Source organism: Numenius arquata, chromosome 10, assembly GCF_964106895.1.
Source record: "Numenius arquata chromosome 10, bNumArq3.hap1.1, whole genome shotgun sequence".
Taxonomy (NCBI): Eukaryota; Metazoa; Chordata; class Aves; order Charadriiformes; family Scolopacidae; genus Numenius; species Numenius arquata.
Window position 1 is genome coordinate 45,662,743 of NC_133585.1, and position 23,470 is coordinate 45,686,212.

Sequence of the window (23,470 nt, forward strand, 5' to 3'; positions counted from 1 at the left end):
TACTAGGAAGAGTTCACACCAAGGGACTCCAGTGAGACAATTCCTGTGATGCAACCTTCTCGGGCAATGCATTAACCTCAGCAAGAACACAGTTTAAAATATCAAGAGAACAGAAATGCTTACATCTATTCTCTTAAAAGAAGTGGATAATTGGAGCTCCAGTTCCAAAGCTTGTCAATGTTTTGCCATACTCTTTGACCCAGCTTTAGCTTAATCTGACCTTGTTAAGCAGCGCTGGAAAGCGGCTTCTATGTTCTCAGGAGCCATCCTGCAGTATTCAATGAAAACTATAGCATCCTTCTATCTTGCCAAGACACATCTACATTCTCCGTTATACAGACAAAGGAACACCAAAGTAGTCAGTTATCTGTCCCACTATGCTGATTACAGAATCTAAAAACAAACAAACAATAACCACACACACAAAAAAACCAGCAACCAACCAACCACACCACAACCCCCCCCTCTCCTCCAAAAAAACCCCAAAAACCTTGTAGCCCAGCAGCAGGAGCAAGGAAGCCCACAGCCAAGCACAGCAGCATCAGACTGCTGCCATAGAAACACGAGGTTCCCCATCTCTCACAGCCAGCTATTGCAACGTATATAAAGAGTAGTAAATTTGGAGATAAGAAACACTTAAACATCTGCTCAAGGAGCATGTAATTTCTAAGTCCCCTGCACTGGCCTAGATACCTGCAGTTTTCTTTAAATAGGCAAAATTCATTCCATGTATTTGCTTATGTCTGTAAAGCCTCTATAACAAACCTAATGTCTGGAGCATTTAAAAACCTATTATAAAAGATTGTGTGCCTATTCCATGACAGCAGGATCTTTACAAACCACGCCACAGCAGAGGCTGCACCCTGACCCGTAGAACTGAGTTGATACCACTTGAATATTTTCAGCTGCCATCACTCCTCACAGCTGCAGTCTACAACATCAAGTAACCAGAATAATTTAAGCATCAGTTGCCTCTCGTGTCAAAGCCCCAGCCTGGTTCATAAAAAAGGGACTACTGTACTCTACAGGCCTCAGTATTTATGTTTTCAAAGCCTCAGCTTATATGGTAAGGAAGAAAAAAACATGGGTTTGTTTCCTTTAAAAAGACATTAGTGTCAATCCACCAGTGCATCAACTTGGAAGATGCTGCAATCAAAAAGAGCACGAGTAAAACACTCCAAATTAGAAACATGACAGATATAAAGAAAGAAACAGACAATTACAAACAAACAGTTTAAAACCAAAATAAGCAAAAAGAGAGATTAGTCAGAAGCAGACTGTACCAGAAAGGCATGGGTCTATGTTAGTCTTCCCTCTCATCCTCCTCTATGAATGGGAGTATGTGGTAGGATGATTAAGGCACGCCATGACTTTCTTGTGGCTATGACTACTCCCTGAAAGGGAACGGTACCTACACTTTGTTGATGAGCACCTGAACTGTGATTTTTGTACCTGTCACAAGGCTGAAAACATTGCAGCCAGCGCAAGGGTGTGATGCAAAGATGATACCTGGCTGACAGTGAGGGAAATGACACGGAAAGTTAAACCTGAGTGTGCAGCCTCGGCTGTGGGGAAACAGAAGTGATTTTGACTGATACATGCAAAAGTGCCAGAGGAAGATAAAAGTGCTGTTGCTGACAGCACTGAAATATCCAACTTCAACAACACTCATACAAAGGTTATTATTCAAAGTTATACATTAACTGAGCAGGCACCCCCTGCTATTCATTCCTCTCTGTCTTTTCCTCGCTGTATTGCATTTCAAAATCCCCTGCGCATCCCAGTGGGTGAAACCTCGCTATTTCACACGCTTACAGTGCCCCAAATCCCAAAGGCTGCAAAGCACCAAGAGACTGGAAAGAGAAAAGCATCAAGCTGTTCTGAACACCAGTATCTGAAAGGTATCAACGAGCTTACAAATGAAAAAGGAAATCTGAGAAGCCAGAAAAACTGCTCCAGAAAAGGTGAATGCTGGCAAGGTGGTGACTAAGAAACACACGGAAGGAGCATGGGGTTACAGTATGGTATCATAATGCAAATATTTAGAGACACAAATATTAGCGGAGAAAAATAAAGAGCAATTAAGGTGCCAGAGTTAGCTCTGACTTTAAGTAGTGTCACTCATCAGAGCACCACTCCAGCTGGGAGGATTCATTCTGCTTTTTAAAGCAAAGGTAGTGAACTTTAAAACAGTAAGTAAGCAAACAAAAGCAGCACTAAACATACATACAGATTAGGACAGCACAAGTAACAAAGTTTTATACAATCAGAATTCAAGAAGTGAGCACAAAGTACTAAGTCTGGGATGTCCCCAGGGTGTAAAAACACGTCCCATCTTCTGGGGCACTGCTTTATCCATAGGGTCCTACACTGCGGGGAGAGCAGTATCCATGCCAACTCCAGCTGAAGCCAGGCCACTGCAGCAAGGGCAGCAAAGGCCAGAAAAAGATCTCTGTTACAGCTCAGCTGAATATTATGCAATACAGGACAAAAAGGATAATTCTTTGTCTTAATTTGGTATTTTCCTCTCTATTCATTAAGTACAGCATACGTAAGTAATGCTGAACACCAAATAAAAATCAGATTATAAGAAGTATTCAATAGAGCTCAATCCAAATTTTAGAGTAACAGCTCAGAAGGGATTCTTTGCTTCATGGAACCTAGAAAGCTAACATAGTCAGTTAGATGCCTTCTGATTTTTTTTGATAGAAAAATGTGCCATTTTATATGTGACTAATTACTTTTTTTTAAATAATTGTCACAACAAAGATAATGCAGTTTCTTGACACTGGCACCAGAGGTTCTTTACCAAAATGTACTTAATACTTCTTTAGTATGTTCTTTAAAGTGGAAAGTTCTTAATATTTATTTAGGTACCAGTATTTTCCCTTAGTTCAGTTGTTCGCAAATGCAGCACCAGAAAAAGCACTTTTGAGACATTTTGTTTTTTACTAGTAGAAATCAATTGGTATTACTAAAAACTATGTTATTCTAGCCTAACATCTTATTTGCTATAGATAAGAATGGGACCTGAGCCAAAAATAAGACATCTGTTAGTGCAACTCCTTTAGACATCATCTAGATCAACCTAAAGCTGTATTCCATACAGATCTTTGAGTGAGAAAACATTTGTCTCCTGATAACCTATTCAGAGTGATTCAAAGTCATAGCCTGACTTAATCAGAGAGCAGCCCAGCACCTCCTTCTAATGAACTTCCAGGGTTTTGTGGAAGTGCTTGGAATATGAAAGCATTCCCATAATTCACGGATACATAACCATTTCTCATACCTGCAGCCCACATGTTGGACAAGATTCAGGTATCAATAAGACATTTACAAATCAAATCTAAAAATCTTTCATCCTTAGAGAGGGCAGATTTAAAAAGCTGTTTGAAATGAGTTGCAAATGAGAAAGTTTACGTCAAAGACTTCCACCTGGACCAAGCTGTTACTTGAAAAAAAGTTACTTATTTTTACACTGCTGACTGCAAATACCTAACAGCTTGAAAAAAATCCAGTGGCCCGGTTGCCAATACCAAGCCAGAAACTTGCAGATAGGAAGCTTTAGCTTTTACAAAGTGTAAGGCTGAAATTCAACAGATTCATTCACCTGAAAGCCAAGCCATGAGGTCGGAGGTAGGGGGCCAGGGGACAGACTATATAAAAGGCTGAACACACCTAAGAAAATTAAAGATTTCAGGTACGACCTAATTCCGCCATTTCCCACTTCTTGACAACTAATTTCACAATTTAAACGCTGTTCCCTCTGTGTACTTTTTACTGTACAATTTCTAGCAAATCAATAAAACAAATCTCATTGCATGGCACTAAATTCAGGCCCATATAGTGATTTACCTCAGAAATGCACTACATTTTTCTTCCTTCAGTTTGCACTGTACTTGATGGCAAGAGCATCAGCATGGTATCACGTCCAAAGCATAGGAAGGCTTCAGTGAAACTGCCAATGAATTCTGGAGACATTTGTTGGTAACAAAACAATGGCTGCATGAAGGGATCTTGATTTCAGTTACAGATACTGAAGAGAACATATTCCTAAAAAAACCAATACTTCACTTTCTCATCCTTACTCCAAGAGCTTTGATGCCTCTCCTCCAAAGCTGTCCCACCCGCCCTGATGTTTTCTCTGAAAAACCTTCTCCTACTGAAGTACAAGATCCCAGACTTCACTTCCCAGATATAAGCTGGTACCAATTATATCTCTTCATGCATCCTCAGCAGTCTCCTTGTCAGGCAGCTCCTCGACACCTACAATTTCCAGTTCCTTGTTTTCAGTTCTTCCCACCACCTCAGTGCACGAATCCTTGCCCAGTTTCACTGGTTCTCACCCCAAACGGCACTCCTCTCAGTTTCATTTTAAGGCTCTTCATCCAAGTCCACTCTCCTGCAGCCTTCCCAGCAAAGCAACCTTCCCAACCACAGCACAGGGTTAACCGCCCAGATCCATACCTGCTCTTCAGCACATTGTCGACAGCTATGAACCCTACAGCAGTGCAGGAATACACAAAGCCAAAACTGAGCAGGGGGGAAGGGAGGGGAGGCAGAAAAGAGAGAAGAAAATACAGAAACAGAAGAGCTACAGGTTCAACATTGTGCCAAGCACTTGCTATAGGACAAGTGGTGGCAAAATTATGACTTGAATTACTGACCACAGACATTGCAAACAGACCCAGGCCCACACACTGTATATGTGAGCAGGTCTATCAATAATACAATGGGGTAAATGAATGCAGCCACTCCTATATCAATTATTCTTTGAGTTTAGTGTTTCCACTGAAAGATGGTTATTCCAGAACTGAGAGCCTGATACAAACTCTTTCTGGGTCACTAGCCCAGCACCTTCTGGTGACTCGTTCAATCACTGTTTCCCTTTCTGCCCTTTTGATATCAAATCTTACCAGCTTAAAAGACTTTACCTCACTTGCCAAGCTTGCAGGTTGATTATAATACCAGACATTCTTCTTCTGACAGTTTCCCGGTTGACTGTCACACACTCCCTCCACTTCTCAACTTTCGCATCAATCCTGCATTAACTGGCAGTATTATATTTACCATATGGTTTATTCTTATGCTCATTTGCTTCCCAGAAAGCGTTGTATAAACAATTCTGGATTGTTTTCACTCAAACATAATGCTTTCAAAGTTAACACCATCAGACATGCAATTGCTTCACTCAAAGACTAAGCATAATGCACAGCATATAAAAACCGTATATATATATACACACACACATACAGAGACATTTTCTGGCATATAGATATAGCTAAGCATATATATAGATGTATATCTGTTTAGATGAGTATAATGCCAAGGGTGACAAGTAGATACAGCAGGATACACTTCACAGTAATCCACAAGGCTCAGTCTGAAACGTGCTGTCCGTTCCCTTCACACCTTGGGATGCCACACTGGCACAGCACAGGTCTCTAGTTTACAGCAAAATGCAAGTACTGAAAACAAACCCTTGTGGAAACAAACTCTGGGTTTCTATCACCCACTGGAGTGCAAGGACATGTGAGCAACAACCACAGCTACGGTGTTACACATGCTGCCAGGCCACAAGGACTCCTGCATCTATCTGAAACCCTCTCGATGGGGTGGACGTGGGCCCACAGGGATGACAGCCCCCCATCAGCAGCAGATTTCTTACCAGCAAGGTCCAGCGTCCTGTCCACGAAGACAACGGAGGCCTTGTTGGTGGCTGTCCTTCTCCTGTTCCTGGCCGAGGCGTAGCTTGCCAGCTCAGCGGCGACGACCCTGCTGAGGGCCCCCACGGCGAAGCTCTCCTCCCGCAGGCCCAGGGAGGTGAAGAGAGCGTCGAGGTCGCCTACCACGGCCCGCACCGCTGCCCGCAGCTCGGCGGGCAGGGCGCCCAGCCCGACCTCCGCGGGGCCGGGCCCGCCGGGGCCGGGCAGAGGCAGGAGGAGCCCCGCCAGGGCAGGCAGCAGGCAGAGCTCCGCCGAGACGGGCGCCAGGAGCGGCGGTCCCCGCAGCACCACCTCGGCGCGGCCGCCCTCCCCCATCCACCGCCGCAGCGTCTCCTCCAGCTCGGCCGCCCCGCCGCCCTCCGCCTCGCCACCAGACACCAGCACGCAGTGCCGCACGCCGCCCTGGCCAAGCACCCCCCTCACGGCGGCGGCCGTGCTGCCCCGCAACGCCCCGCTCACCACGAAGACGACGCGGGCCCCCCCCGCCGCCGCCTCAGCCGACAGCGCCCTGACGGCCAGCGCCCCCGCTGCCAGCAGCTCCCCCGCCCCGCCGCCGCCCCAGTGCAACGCCTCGGCGGAGGCCGCGTCCAGGAAGACGACGGCCCGGGACACCTTGGCGAGCACGGGCTCCCAGGCCTGCCGGCACACCCGCCGCAGCTCTGCCACCGGCGCCGCCATGGTGGGCGCCGCTGACAGCCACAACACACCGCACGTGCCCGGTGCGCCGCCGGCGCCGCGGGATGACGTGGCGGGCAAGGATTGGTTCGCTGCCCGGCGGCGGGGAGGGGCAGGGGCGTCCTTGAGGGAAGCGGGGCTGGCGGCGGGGTCCGTGAGGGAGCGGCTCAGGGGTCCTCGGTGGGGTTTATGGCGGCGGTGAGGCCTTTCCTCTGGCTGTGGGGGCTGTACTGTGGCTTACTGTGGGGACTTGGTACCGGGTGCGGGACCTGGAGTCCCCCGGGGGATCCACTGCCGGGTGCGGGACCTGGGGCCTGGCATCTCCGAGGGCCGGCTACCCCCAAAGGTTAGCCTCGGGTAGCTCTCCTGCCCTCTCAGGGCTGTTACACGGCGAGAGCAGCAGCAGGGATGCGCCTCTGGGAGAGGAGAGGCTAAGGGGTTCTTCTTTGTGCTGGCAATGCCAAATTCTGACAAACGTTAAATGTTTCTCTTGCCCGCGGTCTGTATTAGAGACTCTGCAACAGTCTATAGCCCTGGCTGGTACCAGGAGGGACGTCTGAGCACTGACAGTTCCGTTTTGCCTGACGTTTCCCTGAAAAGGCTGGGAGCTCCTTTTGCCTTGCTCCTGGTAAATCTTAAAACGATTCAGTGTCGCTATTTATGTCACTACTTCTTTTGTGCTACATCAATAACTTTGTTATACCAGGAGAACAACTGTTTTGCTGATACTTTTTTAAATGCACGGCACTGGAAAGGTGAAACTTCCATCATTGTTCCCTGTCCTACAATTCTGTATTTCTTGTGTTAGTATTAACAAATCCAGTTGTTGATGAGCTAGCAACAAGAAATAGTCTCCTTTAATAAATGCAACTTTTATGATATACAGTTGGAGACATATGACAAGGTAATTTAATTCCATTTCTCCTTTAAAAAGCTCTTGATCTCAAAGTCAGTTTCAAAGCTAACTAGAAAAAAATGCCATAATATGCATCTACAGTTTCTTCTCCCCAGAGAATGGATTACTTGCAAATCTCTGTTCTACATAGTATTTCACTTGAGCAGCCTCCTTAGTACAGAGCGAGGAGGATACTTTTTCTGACATAGAGGGATTATCAGCAGTAACAAAAAAATAAATTATTTCATTAGTTCATCCACTATCTTAACTGGTCATCTTAGCTCTCCTGTAGGTTCAGCTGGTTTCAGAACACTGAAAAACATGAATAATATGGAGTCACCAGATTTCCAGTAATGAAATTAAGTTCTCTCTCCTCCTAGTCTGCTCCATGCACAGTCCTACTCTGATGCATTCTTCCCTCTTCCAAACTGCATCTTATGTCTTTGTGCTGTTCCAACCCCAATCTGTTATTTTAACCTTAGGGCATATAAATTTATGATGCTAGAAAAATATGTATGTTAATAGCCTTCTTGACTATTTTGATTTGAAAAATGAATGCCAAGAAAGGATTGGAGATGGTTAACCACTGGGCCTCTGGATTTATACACAAGTAGAATTATCCTCTCAGATTGAATTACCTTGGAGATTATGTATCTCTTGAGCTTTTGCTTTCTGCTTGAGTGCCATGGACAAAAGCTAGATATATTATGGCTTGTCCAACTCTTTAGTTACCATTTTTAAAAGGTTGGGTTTGTGGTTGGTTTTTTTCAGACATAGTGTCAAAACAGCAGATGCCTTTTTAAGAAAACAAATAGCTTTTTAATTTTATCAATACTGTGTAGATTGCAACTAGTTCTGCATATGCCAATGTTGAAAAAAAAGGATTACTAGCCAGAAGACAAAATGAGGTTAATCAGTTTAAAGCATAGTGGCTAAAATACGAAACAAAACTATCCAAGTAGTTTTTACAGCTTATTTTATCCCATGTGCAAATTTATAACTGCTGTGTTAGAAAAATAACTATCTTAAAGGGTTCCCATAAACTTGGTATCTTTTTGTGGGTTTCTGGAGTGTAACCCATGAGTTGTTTACGCAGCTTGCAAACACATCTTTTGACCTCAGCCTTTTAGCTACTCAGGGCCTTGGGAGAAGCCTTTTTTGAGGCCCCAACTGCTGCTCTCCCTCTGCACAGCAGTAAAGGAGAAACTGCAAGGTCCTTTCCAGAGGCTGGGGCTGGTGCTAGTTTTTATCTTAGAGCAGAAGTTAAAATGCCATCTAGGCCAGCACTTTGTCCTCAGAGGCAAAGCAGGAAACAGGTTCAGAGCACCCTCTGTCCAGCCAGAGCCAGAGGTGGGTAAAGATCCTCCTAGGAGCCATGGAAGGCTGGCAGCTGTTTTTGAGCCTTAGCCTTCTTGTGCCAGCTTCCAACGTTCAAGATCTTCAAGATGGATTTTTATGTGACCACCATCTGAACGTGATGTCTATTTAAAGGTTTCTACAAGGAAAACCAAGGACCCGTCCTGATGTATTTTAAGAGATTTTATGTTCTACACCTACTCCTGATTTCTCTTCCTGGTGTCTTCCACAAAAGTATTTTCTTCTTCCTTGTGTCCACATTCAAAGAAAACTCTTAGAGTTCTACTACGTCCTTTAATGTCAGCCAGAAGTGCACTAAATGGCCAAGTAAACAAAACAGTAATGAAAATGAAGAAAGATACTGATGCCCAGTAAGAGATGCTACAATACAAATGTGTTTTATGTGAAACAAGTGTCTAGAAATGTTTTGGGTGAAAAACACCTTTGCTGAGTCTACCACCATATATAAAATATATATATGTATATAAAATATACATATATGTATATAAAATGGAATTGCATGATGAAACCTTACCCATTTATTCATGATCTCTTTAGGCAACATGGTCTAGTGGGAGGGGGGGTTGGAACTAGATGATCTTTAAGGTCCCTTCCAACCTAAACCATTATACAAGCTGTATATGACACCCGAACGTTTAATTTCAAGGCAAAAAAACGCCTTTTGAGAAGGTAGTTTGTTCACGTGAACTCCAATGAAACATCAGACCATATATGAAACTTTAAAACAAGGTTCTCTGTGCAGGCAATTCAAAGAATAAGCTCCCCCTTCCCAGAGCTGTGATGTGTTTATAGGTACAGTCAAGCCCCGCGGTCTGATTTTTCAGTCTGTCCTGCTGTGAAAAAGAGGGTGTTTGTGAAAACTAAAAAAGGGACCCAAGACGCTGAAGACTCCATTTGTACACGTAACTGGTCAGAACTTGTTTTGACAGTTGTTGGTACTTAAATTTTTCTAATGAATTTTGCAGTTGTTAGTGCAGCATTCACACATGTAAAGTGAGAAAATGACCAGTAAAAACAGCTCGCAACTTCCCACCGCTTTTAAAATAGAGCGATTTCTTCACGAAATGTATAGTTACGCTCTGGAACGGTGCCCTATGAATATTAAACTCTTACTGCAGCTAAAAATAAAATTAGGCAGCTTGCGGAGGAAAAAGGAAAAACAAACCTATGAAGAGCTGTTAAATCTAACATATTACCTCCAGCTGGGAGGGTCCCCGAGCCGAGGGCTAGGGCAGCACTAGCAGAAGCAGTAGCGCGTTTGTCCCGTGGAGAGGCTCCCCCGGCAGCTGCCATCGGCCGCCGGTGGAAGCACGGCACCGGGCCGCCCGGCTGTTAGCCCAGCCCCGCTCCCGGCGCTGGGCGAGGGTGTCCCGGAGGAGATTGCCGCGCTGCCGGGCATCCCCATCGAGGGGGCGGCCGGCCTTTCGGGGATACAGCGGAGCGCAGGGACAGTCGAGAGCGGCGGAGACAAAGGGCAGGCGGCTCGGGCAGGCCGGCCGCGCCTGGGGAAAGCGCAGCCCAGGTGAGTCCCGGCGGCGGGGCCGGCTCCGTGGGGAGGGCAGCCCCCGGCCGCTCTCCCCCCTCTCCTCCGGCCCGGCCCCGCTCCTCCCGCAGGCGGCCAGGAGGCCCCTCCGCTTCTCATGGCTGCCGGCTCGCCAGGACCCCTCGGAGGGCGCCGGGCCGCGCCCGGACACCTCCGCTGGCCGCCGGGCCGCCCCCCCCCGCCGCGTGCCGGTGCCCAGGGCGCCGCGGGGCCGGGCCGGGCCCGCTTCCTGTGCGTGTCACTCATCGGCGGGGGAGGGGAAGCGCCGAACAGGCGGCGGCCGTTCCTCCGCCAGCGGTGCCGTTGGGCCGGCCGTTCGCAACCCCCCCGCTTCCCCGGAGCCGCCGCCCGGTCGCGGCCTGAAACGCCGGCGGAAGCCCCCGGCGGCGCGGCGGCGCTGCCCCGCGGCGGGAGGCCCCGGCGCCGCCGGGCCTGGGCTCTCGCCTCCCGCGGCAGGCGGCCATGTCGACCGGCGAGGTGGAGCGGCTGTCGGCGGACCTCGGCGGGGCCGCCGGCGACGAGGAGGAGGAGTGGCTCTATGGCGGTACGGACTTTCCTAGACGCCCCCTCTCCCCCAATCCCCAGCCCACCTCCCTCGGTGCAGGGGGGCGGCGGTGGCGTGTGAGGGGGTGGGTAGGTCGCGGCGTGCGCCGCCTTGCCAGGCCGGAGCGCGGCCCGCACCTGCCCGCTGAGCCGGGGCTGGCTCGGCCGCCGTTTAAAAGGGTCGCCCCGGCCTCGGCCCGCCACCCCCGTGGCTGCTGAGTCCCCTCCTCCCGACCAGCCCCCCGGCGATGCCGGCCCGGGGCTGCCCGCGGCCCCCTCCCCGCGGGATCCCTGACCCGGCCGCCGGTCTGTGAGGCGCTGCCGGCCCCTCTGAGGCCCCACATGGCGCTCCTGCCCCATGGGCGGCCCCTGCCCGGGCTCCCGGCCTTGAAGTACTGAAGCAGCCTTAACCTCTTACGCATAAACTTTCTTTACAACTTTAGGGACTTTCTTTATACGTTCAAATTATAACAAAACCTGTAAACTGGACCCAGCCCCTGTGGCAGACCTGTCAGTACAGAGTGCTGTGAGGGCTCAGGGGTCTGCTCGGCTGATTTCACAATTGAAATGTTATGAAAATGTCTCAATCATAAACTGAAGAGTTGCCTAATAATCTGCATGGCAAGATATCTGTCCCAGTTGGTATCCAGGGGATTTTATTCTTAACTACTGTGTTTCTTTTCTCTTGTGGTAGATGAAAATGAAGCCGAGAGACCAGAGGAAGAAAAAGCTAGGTGAGTGCCTTGACAGCTGGGAGACCTGTAGTGTGGCTGCACAAAAATTATACTCATTACATTCTTTCCAGCTGCTTGAAAGGCCATAGTGCCTGAACACACTCTGGTGTCTCTGAAAATCTCCTTAAGATAGTATGTTTGATCTGCCAGAATGTCTAGGCTTTCCTGTGAAATGGTTTTACCTTTGAAATTGAGGCACTTAAGTATTAAAGTTACAGGTTTTAACTGTATGGACATCAATAGCCCCCTACAAAATGCCAACAGGTCTTCTATTTCTGTAATAGTGCTTTGCAGTCTTAGTGGTGGATCAGGACTTGTTTTAGATAATTTAGAAATTAAAAGATTGTAAACTCTTTGGGAGACAGACTATGTAGTTACAAAGAGAGGAATACAAGGAAGAAATGGAAGATTACCAGCTACTTTGATGTGCAGGTCACGTAGCACGTCTGCTTAAGGTTTTGGGGTTGGGTGTTTTATTTGGTATATGAAGGAAACTTAGAAAAAGCTTTGGAAGTATCTGGGGGAGCCTGCTTGTGTTATAAGGAGCTATAGGAGGGAAAGACGCTCCTTAGAAATTCTAGCTAAGTTGATGGAGGTTGGCAGCAAGGACCGACTGGAAGTGGGAATCAGTCTCTCGTACTGAATGAAAGAAGTCTTACAATTGATAAACTATGGAAATTGTTGATTGTCAAGATAAATTAAACAAATAAAGGGAAAGCCGATGCAAGAAAACATGCATTGTTATTTTCTATAAATGCTTCCAGTCAACAGAGATTTTTTCAGTAAGAACTTCAACTTAGTTACCCTTGCTGGACGACTTGTCCGTATGCTTTCTCAGTTGCTTTTTTGAACTGACATCAACTTTTGACAGGCACAGTGTGATACAGCAGTCATGACCTCCACCACTTTACTACATATGATATCGTTTTGAAGCAGCTACTAGATGCAATTATTTGATTCCCATTAGTTCTTGTAGTAGAAGAAACGGAGTTGCTTCCTGTTGCCTTTTCCACGTCACTTAGGTTTTCTAGACCTTTTTTGCATTAGTCTTGAATCATCTCTTTCCCAGAACAAAGAATTCTAATTATTTATTAGCTCCTTATTTGGAAGCTATTCCATATCCAATTGATGCCTTGTGTTCAGTTACATTTTCTTGACCTGGCACTTTTAGCTGGTATTACTGTTTACGAAAATTATTCGCGTGGCAGCCAAAATGATCTTTAGAAACAGTGGTGTTTTACTCCAGTTTCTGGTCAACAGTGTCTAGGTTGGCATTTGGCTACCTCAAAACATAGCTATGGACTAAAAAGAATAACAAACAGTAGCTTATGCTGCTTACAAGTTGTGTTTGGAACTCTGGAAGTGTGATGACAGTTTACCTGTTAAAAGTTTTGGTCTCTGACCTCTTAGTTTTGGTATTGTTTGTATATATAAAAATAGAGAGGTTTTATTCAGGTTCTGTAGCTATTTTGTCATTTTTACTGCGTGATAAAGGGAAATGGTCAAGCTTGAATCCTGGAGCCATACCTGGGCTGTGTTGGGTTTTAGTGCAACGCTCATGAGTGGGTATTTTGCCAACGGGAGATGGGATCAAAGTCATTTTATTCAATAAAAATTGGCAGTTGCTCACTCCATTTCAGAAATATCTTTTCAGTGGAATATTGCTTCTAAATGGTTCCCTGCTTACTGTGCTATTTGTGGTGCAACGTCCTAACAGTTAATGGAGCTGTGGAAATTAAAATATTGCTGTGTAAGAAACAGCAGTAGGTAAGCCAGTGAGACAGCTCATTTGCATGGATTTGACAGTGCTCGTCATTTTACAGGGACCAGTAGTTGTTTTTTTTTTAAAAGTTTTACAGTTTTCAGTCTACAGTTAAAATATAATTGAATTCACCATTGAATTGTAGCTATACCATATGGCGGAAGAACATTTCACAATATAGATGTGAGAATTTTTATTCATTGCAACATTACCTATGGCTGTTTAAATGTTATTTTTTGTTTTGGTTTTTTTTTTCCATTATGTCTTTGAAAAGTGTCAGTCTGCAAGGGGAAAGGGGGAGAGCTTTTATTCTCCCTTCATATATTGTGAAAGATTTCACTCTCGTTTCAAGAGGATCCAGGTGTAGTGCCTTATTAATTCCAACTATTCTACAAACATTCAACTAGTATGATTTATGAGAGCTAAATGTTATCCTGCCTAATATAAAGTTATATTTATCTAGAATTTTTTTTTAAATAAATCATTTTTTGTAATTAATGCTGAAGATAGCTGGAGCTTTGGCTCTTCTCTGTAATGATGATGCAAGGCTTTTTCATCATTAGCTGCTATGTGTGTGAAATATGGGCATAAATACCTAGTTTCATCTTTTCTTGTTTATTTTTGTTCAAGTGCTCCACCCCCACCTGGAAGTGAAGAAGAAGCTGCAGAAAATGGCGTTGTGAAAACGGTAGTTTTAAATGTCTTCTTGAAATATTGCTTTAATTTGTTTTGATTTATGGGGTATTAGTAATTTGGCTAGGACTTATAATTAAATGAATTAATGCTTAAGTGTATGCCCTTGATTTTCATTTTCTGAAAGGTGTTTGATGCTATCTGGAGAAACTCTGTAGAAATTACTAAATTAGGAAATTGAATTTCCAGCTGCAGTCCTTTTTTAAAATCTACCACAGAAAATAAATGAATAATACTTCCATTTTTTGAGGGGGGAAAGACAGTCAAAGACATCTTTTTCAAAATGATACTGTCTCTATTTTTCCTCACTGCCTTTCAGAGGCAAGATAACAGACTTCTTAGGTAGTATTTGTCAATGTTCAGAACAACTTATAACTTCAGTGTTAGTATGATGAAGGAAAGCACCAGGAAATGAAATGTACACTTGCAATGTTGATGAAAGGACTCACTTTACTGTGAATGGGAACAGTTTAAATCTGTTCTGTGAAACAATTGTAGTTTTACTTCACTGGGATTTTTTAGCTAATACCTTGCAAGAATTCTCTTAAGTGATTCAGAAACCATTATCATAGTATTTGTGCAAGTTCTAAGGACTGAGCTCTCTTAAAAGTGTATTTTTTTTTCAGTAAGTCTAATACTTTATTTATAAAAATATTACAACTTATTTAAAGTTGGGAAAAAAAAGGTATAAAAACTTAAAAAAAAACTTATTTCAGTTTTTTAAACTGAAAAGGTCTTTATTTTAAGTGCACCAAAGGCTTTTTGTGCTACTGCTAATACTAAGTGGGCAGTAGATTTAATGTGTTAGGTACAAGGAGACAATAGTATACTTTTTCGGACTTAGTGATTTAAAAATATATCTGAAAATCCTCATTGGTGCAGTTACCTTATATATGCAGGTCTTTGTATTTTTCACCTATATAAAGCCTAGCCTTGTTAGGATATCATTAGAACATCTCCATAAAATTGAAGACTTCATGGTAAAAGGTGCACATGAAGGGTCAACAGCAACTTAGAAAAATGGATGGTGTTCAAGTTGGTTGAGTAAGAAAAGGTGAATATTTCTGTGAGGAGGGAACTAAGAAATCATTGTTTATAAGTGAAGTTAGTTTTGGTTGAAAAGGTGCATGCTCCAGACAAAATTTTATTTTCTGTTCAATGCATTTGTAATTGCTCTCTACTCTGTGGGTTGCTTGGTGTGTGAGAGTGGTGAACTTGTCCTTTTCAGCAGTGGGGCTTTGAAAGACTGTCTTCTGTCTTCAGCTGTCATTTACAGAATATCCATACTGAGCTAGACTTCCCTGCCCCTTGATTAGACTCTTACATGTTATGTAAATTTATTAATGTTGTATAGTAAGGATGAACTGCACTCCAACATCTTGCCTTCTGTGCAGCTGCTTATTTTTGTCTAATTTATGTACCAAGCAAGTTAATAGATGGTGTAATACGTAAGGGCTAGAGCTCAGCCGTGCTTGGGCAACTGCATCCTGCCTGGGCAGAGTCAACTCGGCTTCTGTACGCTCAGCCTCTTGCTGAAGGATTCAATGAGTATGTGAATAAGGGTGACCCGGCTGATAAAGTTCACTTGGATCCCACAAAGTTTTTGAAGAAGTTTCTCACCAAAGGATTTTAAGAAAACTAAGCAGCTATAGGATAAGTCCCACATGGATAATTGATGTGTAAAAGATAAAAAACAGAGGGTAGGACTAAAGGTTCCATTTTCAGTGAAGGAAGGTCACCTCCAGTGGGGATTCTCTGGAACGTTGTGCGTAACCTGTGCTGTTTAATGTGTTTATAAATTACTTGGAAAAGGGATAATTTGTGGGATCACACGTTTTCTGGTGCTACAAAGTTATTCAAGATAGTAATAGCAAAGACTGTCTGAAGAACTGACTGGTTAATAAATGGTTGTTGAAATTCTGTACAGAAAAGGAGGAGTGATGTTCAAGGGAGGAAAAACAGGTTTACAAATAAAACAGTGGTCTCTGAGCTGATCATTACCACTTAGGAGAAATGCGCCAAGATATGTAGAAAGATGCATGAAATTGATGGTTAGGCGCTTGTCTGGAGTCTAAAAAGCAGTTAAAGCTTGGTATCTAATAGAAAATGAATGGAGAACAAAATGGGAGGTATCATTATACTGTAAATTCATGGTTCAGTCGCACCCTGAATTTTGTGTGCTGTTCTGTTCTGCTCACATCATAAAGGCTTTACTTCGACTGAAAAAAGTTGAGAGTCGAAGAGCAGCAAAAGTAATCGAGGTAGCTTCTATACAAGGAATGGCTGAGTAGGTAAGGACTTCTCAGCCTGGAAGACAGGCACACGCAGGATATGATGGAGGGTAACAAAATCACATGTGGAGAAGGATTGACTTCTCACAGTCACATAAATAAGGATTGACTTCTTACAGTCCCTTCCATATGAGAACTGGGATTGTTAAATGAAAGTTGTAGGAGTCAGGATAAAAACAAATAAAAGAGGTTGGATCTTAATGCAGCAGACAGTGCTATGGGACTCCTTGCCAAAGAGAGTGTCGCTGCTGGGAGTTTCTATGAGTCGAAGGGAAGTCTGGGCAAGTACTTGAGAGAAAAATCCATTGGGGGTTACTAAATAGACAAACCATAACTGGCTTAGGAAATGCCCTGAGCTGATAATAATCAACAGCTGAAAGAGTGCTGGGGGGGAAGCATTATATGTGTTTATCCTGTTTTTTCTCTCCCCTGCTGTGTCTGGGAGGGGAAAACCAAACCAAAACACCAAACAAACCCAAAACACTGGATTACAGGTTGAGCTCCTGGTATGAACTGGCATGACTTTTATTTACCAGCAACCTTGAATGCTGTGGGATAGAACAGCGTGCAGTGTGCTCTTGTATATTTTTTCAGCCTGTTCGTTGAAAAATCTCAAGTATTTTATACAGTTTACTGATGTTAGGAACTGAACAGATTTCTCTGAAGCGCAGTGTTCATCTACAACTGGAAAAACATTTATTTGATTTACCATGGATATGTAATTGAGGATGGCAAGAAGCTAGTCTTGCATATCTTTACGTTCTTTCCTGGGTAATAAGATAAGAGTAGAACCAGTGTGTACAAGTTAGATAGAGGGAAGAAGGATATTGGATAGTGGAAACTATTTTATGCTTATTTAGGAAATGACATGTTTCAGAAACAGAGCTTAGTATTTAACATACTTCCCTATTTTGATCCAGATATTTCAGATACTTGTAGCATTTCATCAGGCGAGCCTCTTAAATTTACTGTTAATGCTACTCAGTTCTGAGGTCTAGCAAAAGGAGAACTTTCTTGGATAGTTTTTTTCCACTGAAAGGTAAGTGACTGCTTTTTGTCTAAGCAACAACTTTTTCTTTCGTAGAAGGTGGCAGAGGCTGAGGATGACAGTGATAGTGATAGTGATGATGATGAAGATGATGTTCAAGTCACCATAGGGGATATTAAAACAGGAGCCCCACAGTATAGGTAAGTTATTTGCAAATTTACCCAAAATTATGAAATATTATTTTTCATAATTCATATAATTTCATAATAATTATTTTTCATACATGGAAGTTTTCTGAGGGAAGTGGTTTGCTTGTTTGTCTTGGCAATCCTAATGGTTTTATGCTTATTAAAACCAGAGTTACTAGGGCATAATTTCTTAATAGAATTATGACAGGTCTGCAGGTAGGTCTGACTCATGTATATTATTGTGTTCTTAACTTTAGAATGCAGGTGATTTACTCATTTTTTGAAACATAATATTTTTAAACTTTCAATACGTCGTATCCTAAACTAACTGCAAATCAATGTAATATAAAAAATAGCAATTCTTCCAGTCCTTCATTTGTCTGCTTTCAATAGCTTGCAGTATGCTTGTGGTGTAGGCAGTGACCTCAAATTTTTTAAGACTAAAACAAAACTAGATTTATATTCCCAGTGGATTTGCTGGTGCTCTTGAGTACAGAAAACAATGAGAAAATGATCCTAAATCTAATTAGAATAGAAAGTTTTATGTAGAAATGGTTGTTTTCTGAAAAACCTTTTTTCTGGGCAAATTGGACAGAAAGTTCATGGAAGAGCAGTAATGTGAAACAAACTCAACGTTGCTGTTCATTTTAACTTCAGTATAACAAATTCCTTTTATAGGATTAAAAGGTTTTTCAGATAGTAGTTAACTGCTGTTTAATAAAAAAGAGTAAAGATTTGTTTGACAAAAGTCATGCACAAATGCAGCATCGCTGATCAGAAGGTTAAATGATTTGTGTCAGTCTTGTACTATCTTGTACTGTCTTCTGCTGTTTTGTTTTGTAGCACTTGAGTGAAAACTAAAACTGCATGGATGTGAGATTGTAAACTGTACACTGCCTTCTAATTATATGCTAATCTCATTATTTTTATGGTTTGATACAACCTGTGAGGATAAGCTACGTTGCATGTAAATGGCAGTGAAAGCTAGCTCTTAGTGGTCCAAGTGAGCAATACTATCATTCTGAAGGTAGTTAGATCAGTTCAGAAGCTAGATTTCTGAGTGCATTTTTATAAAGAAAGCTCTCAAGTATTTTAGAAAGTGAAACGTTACATACTTTTCTGTTGGTCACAAGGACAGATGATTGCTAGAAGTACATTGAAACAGACAGCCTTTCAGTCATTGTAGAGAAAGGCTTGAATTTTCCACTTGTGTACAGATTAAATGGTATAATTATGAAAAGGGAAAAGAATCTGTCTAAACCCTTTCTCTTTTTTTTTTTTTTTAATTTACTTTGGTTTTATGCTAATCCCCAGAGTGTCATCTGTATCCCTAAATGAACTGCATTTTTCCTTTCTCTCTTCTCCTGGTTCTGTCCATTCTTGTTTCTATCAAGGTCTTTACCCTTTCAACTCAGGAAGAGTGACTGGGACTTGCTTCACAACTGTTTATTAGTTGGAGAAGTTGCTACTGAGCATAGAAAGGTACACTCTCTTCCTCCTAGGCTGATCTCTTTGCTTTTACAGTGTTACCAGTTTGGAAAGCTAGAGATTCAGGATGCCGATTGAGCCTGGGTCTAGTTTGTTTCTGGATCTAGCTAACTCTTGGTTTGTGTTTTACTTGTGTTTTAAGAGTTTTCTCTGTCTAATTCAGTTTTGTTAATTTTTTTAAGTTATGGAGCGGCACCTGTGAACCTCAATATTAAGACAGGAGGACGGGCTTATGGATCTTCTGGTAAGAAAATTTACACAGCAGTATTAATAAAAATGGAAAAAATGTTTGATTGTTTTGAATGAGGGAAATAATTTTCACTTCCAAAAAGTTTTGATAAATTTAAATCTGACTTTTTATTTCTATTTTAGGTGTGTTACAACTGTTAAAACTGTACTTGGTAGAGACAGAAGGCTCTAACTTTCTAACTTTTCTTCACAGGTGCAAAAGTTAAAGGCGTGGATCTAGATGCACCAGGGAATATTAATGGTGTACCCCTTCTGGAAGTAGATTTAGATTCTTTTGAAGATAAACCTTGGAGAAAGCCAGGTAATGCTCTGGTTTATGCTAACTGATATGTAGGTATTAAGTAAGTTATTTTAATCCTAATTCCCATTTACTGCATGTAGATGTTACCTACCTCATAGCTAGAAGATACTGTACAATATAACTTGGAAAAAGCAGATAAGTTACTTCTTGCCACTGTGCTGTGTGGGTGTGCCATGTCTCTTACTAGATATTCCACACATATGTCAGTAAAAAGAGACTGTAGGACATGGCCTTTATTTTTTTTTAAATACATGTATATCCTGAACTCTCCTTGGAAATCTGTACTTCTGTGGAGATTACTGCTATTGGTCTATGCCATAGGACAGAAGATAAAGCAAAACCGGAAATAGTTCTAGCAGGTTTGAGCATAAAGAATGGTGAAACGTAACTGCTTGTGCTTCTTTGCATTCACACATAAACATCTGTAAGATGTTTGAAGAAGCAGCTGGTACCACATGGGCTTTCCCTAAGTCTCCTGTGTGTATTGTCTGGTTGGATCAAGTGATTTGGCCAGACTTGTCTAATACCGGCGTTGGTTGCGGTTTTTTTAGTGGCAGTACATCTTGCTGCTGTGTATAGGATTTTTTTCCAGCATTTGTATATTGCTTTGGCAATGCAAATAGTGTCTATAAAATGGAAAAAAGAAGCCTTTGATAATATTCTTATGTTTGAACCATTAGCTATTTGGGTTATGTCTATTGGGTTATTTTTAATTTAAGTGAGAGACCTTATGAATGCCTTCATGGCATCAAATGGAACTAGGAGTCAAAATGAAACAAGAAATCAAACACAGAACAAGCAAAACGGAGTGGTTCTTCACTGAACATACAGCAAACCTGTACATCTTACATGTATTTTATTGTAAAGATACAGGGATTATAATATCCTATGATACTTTGTAAGTGTCTACTCTTGATCCCTGAGACAGCATGCTAGGCAAGATCATCTTTCTGACTAAATTTTAGTGTTTTTATAGCCTTAGCCATGAATATTCTGTGTTTACTGATGCAAGACTGTATTGTACATTTCAGTAGTATGTTTTTAGATCAATACCTAATCTATTTTGATGTTATAAATAGAGGTGTATGTATGTTCAGTGAAGAAAAGATGAACTTTGTAATGTGATAAAAATCTATGCTTTTCTATTTAAAGGGGCTGATCTCTCTGATTATTTCAACTATGGGTTCAATGAAGATACCTGGAAAGCTTACTGTGAAAAACAAAAGAGAATACGAATGGGTCTTGAAATTTTACCAGTTACCTCAACCACAAATAAAATTACGGTAATTAGTACAACTTTTGTGGTATTCTACATGCTTTTTCCCCTGTAAAGCTGCTTGTGTGTCGTAAGCTTGTTCTGTCCAGTTCAGTGTGTTTGTTAGAGGTTGTACCTGACTCCCCACCTTGAGCCTTAGAGTGTTCCTGTGTTGCTTCCCTGGAAATTTGTGTGGGTAGTGTGACAGACTAGCTACAGCTGGATTGCCTCTGTACCATTATTCAGATTGTGGCCCATCTCTTAAGAGTTTTATGGTATCTTAATGGGCAATGTGTTATTTAACTTAGGCTGAAGACAAGGCTATGGAAGTAAGACCAAGTGCAGAGATTCTCGATGGCAGATACCATCTTTTTAAGGTGAATTTTAGTAAACTTTTGTTGGTTGCTGTCATTTTTGTTGAGTATTGCTTCCCGTGCCACGGCAGACCAATAGAAGAACAACTGAAATGGACGTAGCCATTATTTCAGACTCTCATCTCACGTCAATGACATTCTGCGTATGTCACAAAATGCTGATTAAAAAGTCTTGCTTTGTTCGTCACCTTTCTACAAGCATGTGAGTTAATGGCCTGGTGAACTAACCAATTTCTCAGTGAAATTAATTTTCCTTTATGTGATGGTTTATTTTTAGTTGTAGTGCATTTGTTTGTGCAGATTATAGAATTTGTGCAGATGTGCTGGGGAAGCTTTTGTAGATTATGGCATGTTTATTTTTTCTGTGGCCTTTCAGCTCTTACTGTGTTTTATAACACTTATCCTTGGCAACTCTGAGATTTGAAAATCAATCTTCCATATTTTTCTGTTCTCCTTTGGGAATTAGATGGCAATAAATCAAGTTATATATAATATTTTTCTGTTTGGAAATGCTGATTTTCAGAAAGCAGAAAAATCTGTGTGACAGTATTTATCTTAAGGATTGAAAGTTGTTTTTTTTCCAACTTCTCATTTTCTCATTTATTCTTTTGTTAGACACTAGAGTTGAAATTAGAATACAAAAGTTATTTATTTTGCTTATTTGCAATGTACAGGTGTTTTTGTTTGCCCTCATATGCTACTGGAGGGTATCCAGTCATTTTAACTTTTTCTTAGCAAGAACAGATCAGAAGCTCCCTGGGGCTTTTTGCCTTCCTCAATTATCATTATAATTGTGTTATAGAATGGTGGAAATGGTGGCAACGGGAGTTACCATTTGCAACTGACTACACTTAAAATTTCTCTGAACTGATGTCCTGAAGGAAGAAGGATAAGAATTCCAAAGCAAAGCATCTCCTATTTCTAGCTCAGTATTGACTCTCTGGGGGTCCAGTGATCAAACAGTACAGATAATAATTGTGTTGTAAGAGTCTGAAGTAAGTTTGTCATGTGTTTTATAAAGAGTTTACATATAATTATTAAATAATTTCATTAATTTTTTTCCACTCTTCTGAAATACTGTCTCATACGTGATATGTTTGGATTAATCTTCTGTAACTGGCAAGACTTTGTCTCCTACGTTCTCCAGTTACTCATTAATTAATAGAAGTCTTGCAGAGTTTTCGGTGTTTTAAATGCTTAAACCAAACCTATTCAGGTTGGGTCTTTTTTTTTTTTTTCCCCATATTTCTGGATATTAAAGTTTAACTTCATTTGTAATGAACCTTAACTATTTCTGTGCATTTTTGGGGGGGTGGGAAAGAGGTGCCTGTGTTTAGAAGTGAGATTCTGCAAAACCTTAGCAGTTCACTTGCCTACAAGAAGCTGTGAGTTCTCAGCCTGTGTGATGTTACACCATGAGTGATGTAGCTGCGTGGTTGGTGCAGTGGGATTGTCTTTAAAAACTGAGTCAGAACCGGTTTGTCTTTAATGCTAACCCACGTAGGCTTTTCTTTCATGCCTAATGTGCTGCTGAAGTCAAATGATACTTGAAGTACTTGCACCAAAGGTCTGGCATAGCTTTAATAACGTGTCTCTGGAATTTTGCAGTGCTTCAGAAACAGCAGTATGTTTTTACAGTATTCAGCCTGAACTAATGAAAAATCTTTCAAAGTTTGCATAAGCCAGAGTGCGAGGTGACTCCCTGGTATGATTTGGAAATTTAGAGGTTACTAGATCTCATAGTCAGTAAGGCAGACCGAGAATCCACTCAATTTCTTGTCTTATGGTTTGTTGTTGGGTAGCAGACTTGTTAGATATCTCTGTTGTTAAGATTATGAAGATAAATCTTAATAAGTTTGCGTCTTTTAAAAATTAAGATGTTATTTTGTTCATACAGGAAATTCTACAAGAAAATCAGTTTGATGTGTTCATGTCCAAATCAAATGCTTGGAAAATAAATATTGAAACCATCTAATCTTCTGTAATAATTTGTTCTCTGGCATAATGATTCTTTTATATATATATATATATATTAAACACAGTATTTAAGTAATATAGCCTTATAAAATACGGAATCTTACTAGGTGTGTAAAGGTGACAGTTTTTAAAAAATTTGATTAAACTTACTATATTTCTGGGTTGGTTGTGTGCTATTTTGAGTGTTGGGGCTACTACACTTCTGAGGTTAAACTAATGATGAAACATTATTTTGAAGGTACAGCAGGGCAGAACTGGAAATTTGGAGAAAGAGTTGGCAGTGCAGTCGACCAAAGCTGATTTCACATCTCCTCCTGCCTTATTCAAATCAGGAATTCCAACAAACAGGTCAGTTAGACAGTTGTAACTCAAGACCAAATAACTTTTTATTTTGCTACCTCTGTGTATTTG

At 42.0% G+C, this 23,470-nt stretch overlaps 2 protein-coding genes across 16 annotated transcripts in view; one reads left to right on the plus strand and one right to left on the minus strand.

The window, feature by feature from the left end:
• SCFD2 (sec1 family domain containing 2) overlaps window positions 1-6,404 on the minus strand; it is a 196,645-nt gene extending 190,241 nt beyond the window's left edge. Inside the window, exon 1 of the mRNA XM_074154896.1 lies at window positions 5,669-6,404. Coding sequence (XP_074010997.1) covers window positions 5,669-6,404 — 736 coding nt within the window. The remainder of the gene's footprint in view (window positions 1-5,668) is intronic.
• A 4,274-nt stretch (window positions 6,405-10,678) lies between these two features.
• The window catches only part of FIP1L1 (factor interacting with PAPOLA and CPSF1), a 40,388-nt gene continuing 27,596 nt past the window's right edge, over window positions 10,679-23,470 (plus strand). For 4 of the 15 annotated variants that reach the window (XM_074154278.1, XM_074154288.1, XM_074154280.1 and 1 more), the window contains exons 1-8: window positions 10,679-10,814; window positions 11,454-11,493; window positions 13,886-13,943; window positions 17,324-17,427; window positions 19,086-19,147; window positions 19,346-19,453; window positions 20,606-20,736; window positions 23,298-23,407. In XM_074154278.1, coding sequence (XP_074010379.1) covers window positions 10,679-10,814; window positions 11,454-11,493; window positions 13,886-13,943; window positions 17,324-17,427; window positions 19,086-19,147; window positions 19,346-19,453; window positions 20,606-20,736; window positions 23,298-23,407 — 749 coding nt within the window. Of the gene's footprint in view, window positions 10,815-11,453; window positions 11,494-13,885; window positions 13,944-17,323; window positions 17,428-19,085; window positions 19,148-19,345; window positions 19,454-20,605; window positions 20,737-21,016; window positions 21,086-23,297; window positions 23,408-23,470 lie in introns of all 15 variants that reach the window. The other 11 variants (XM_074154272.1, XM_074154277.1, XM_074154279.1 and 8 more) reach the window with 6 other exon arrangements.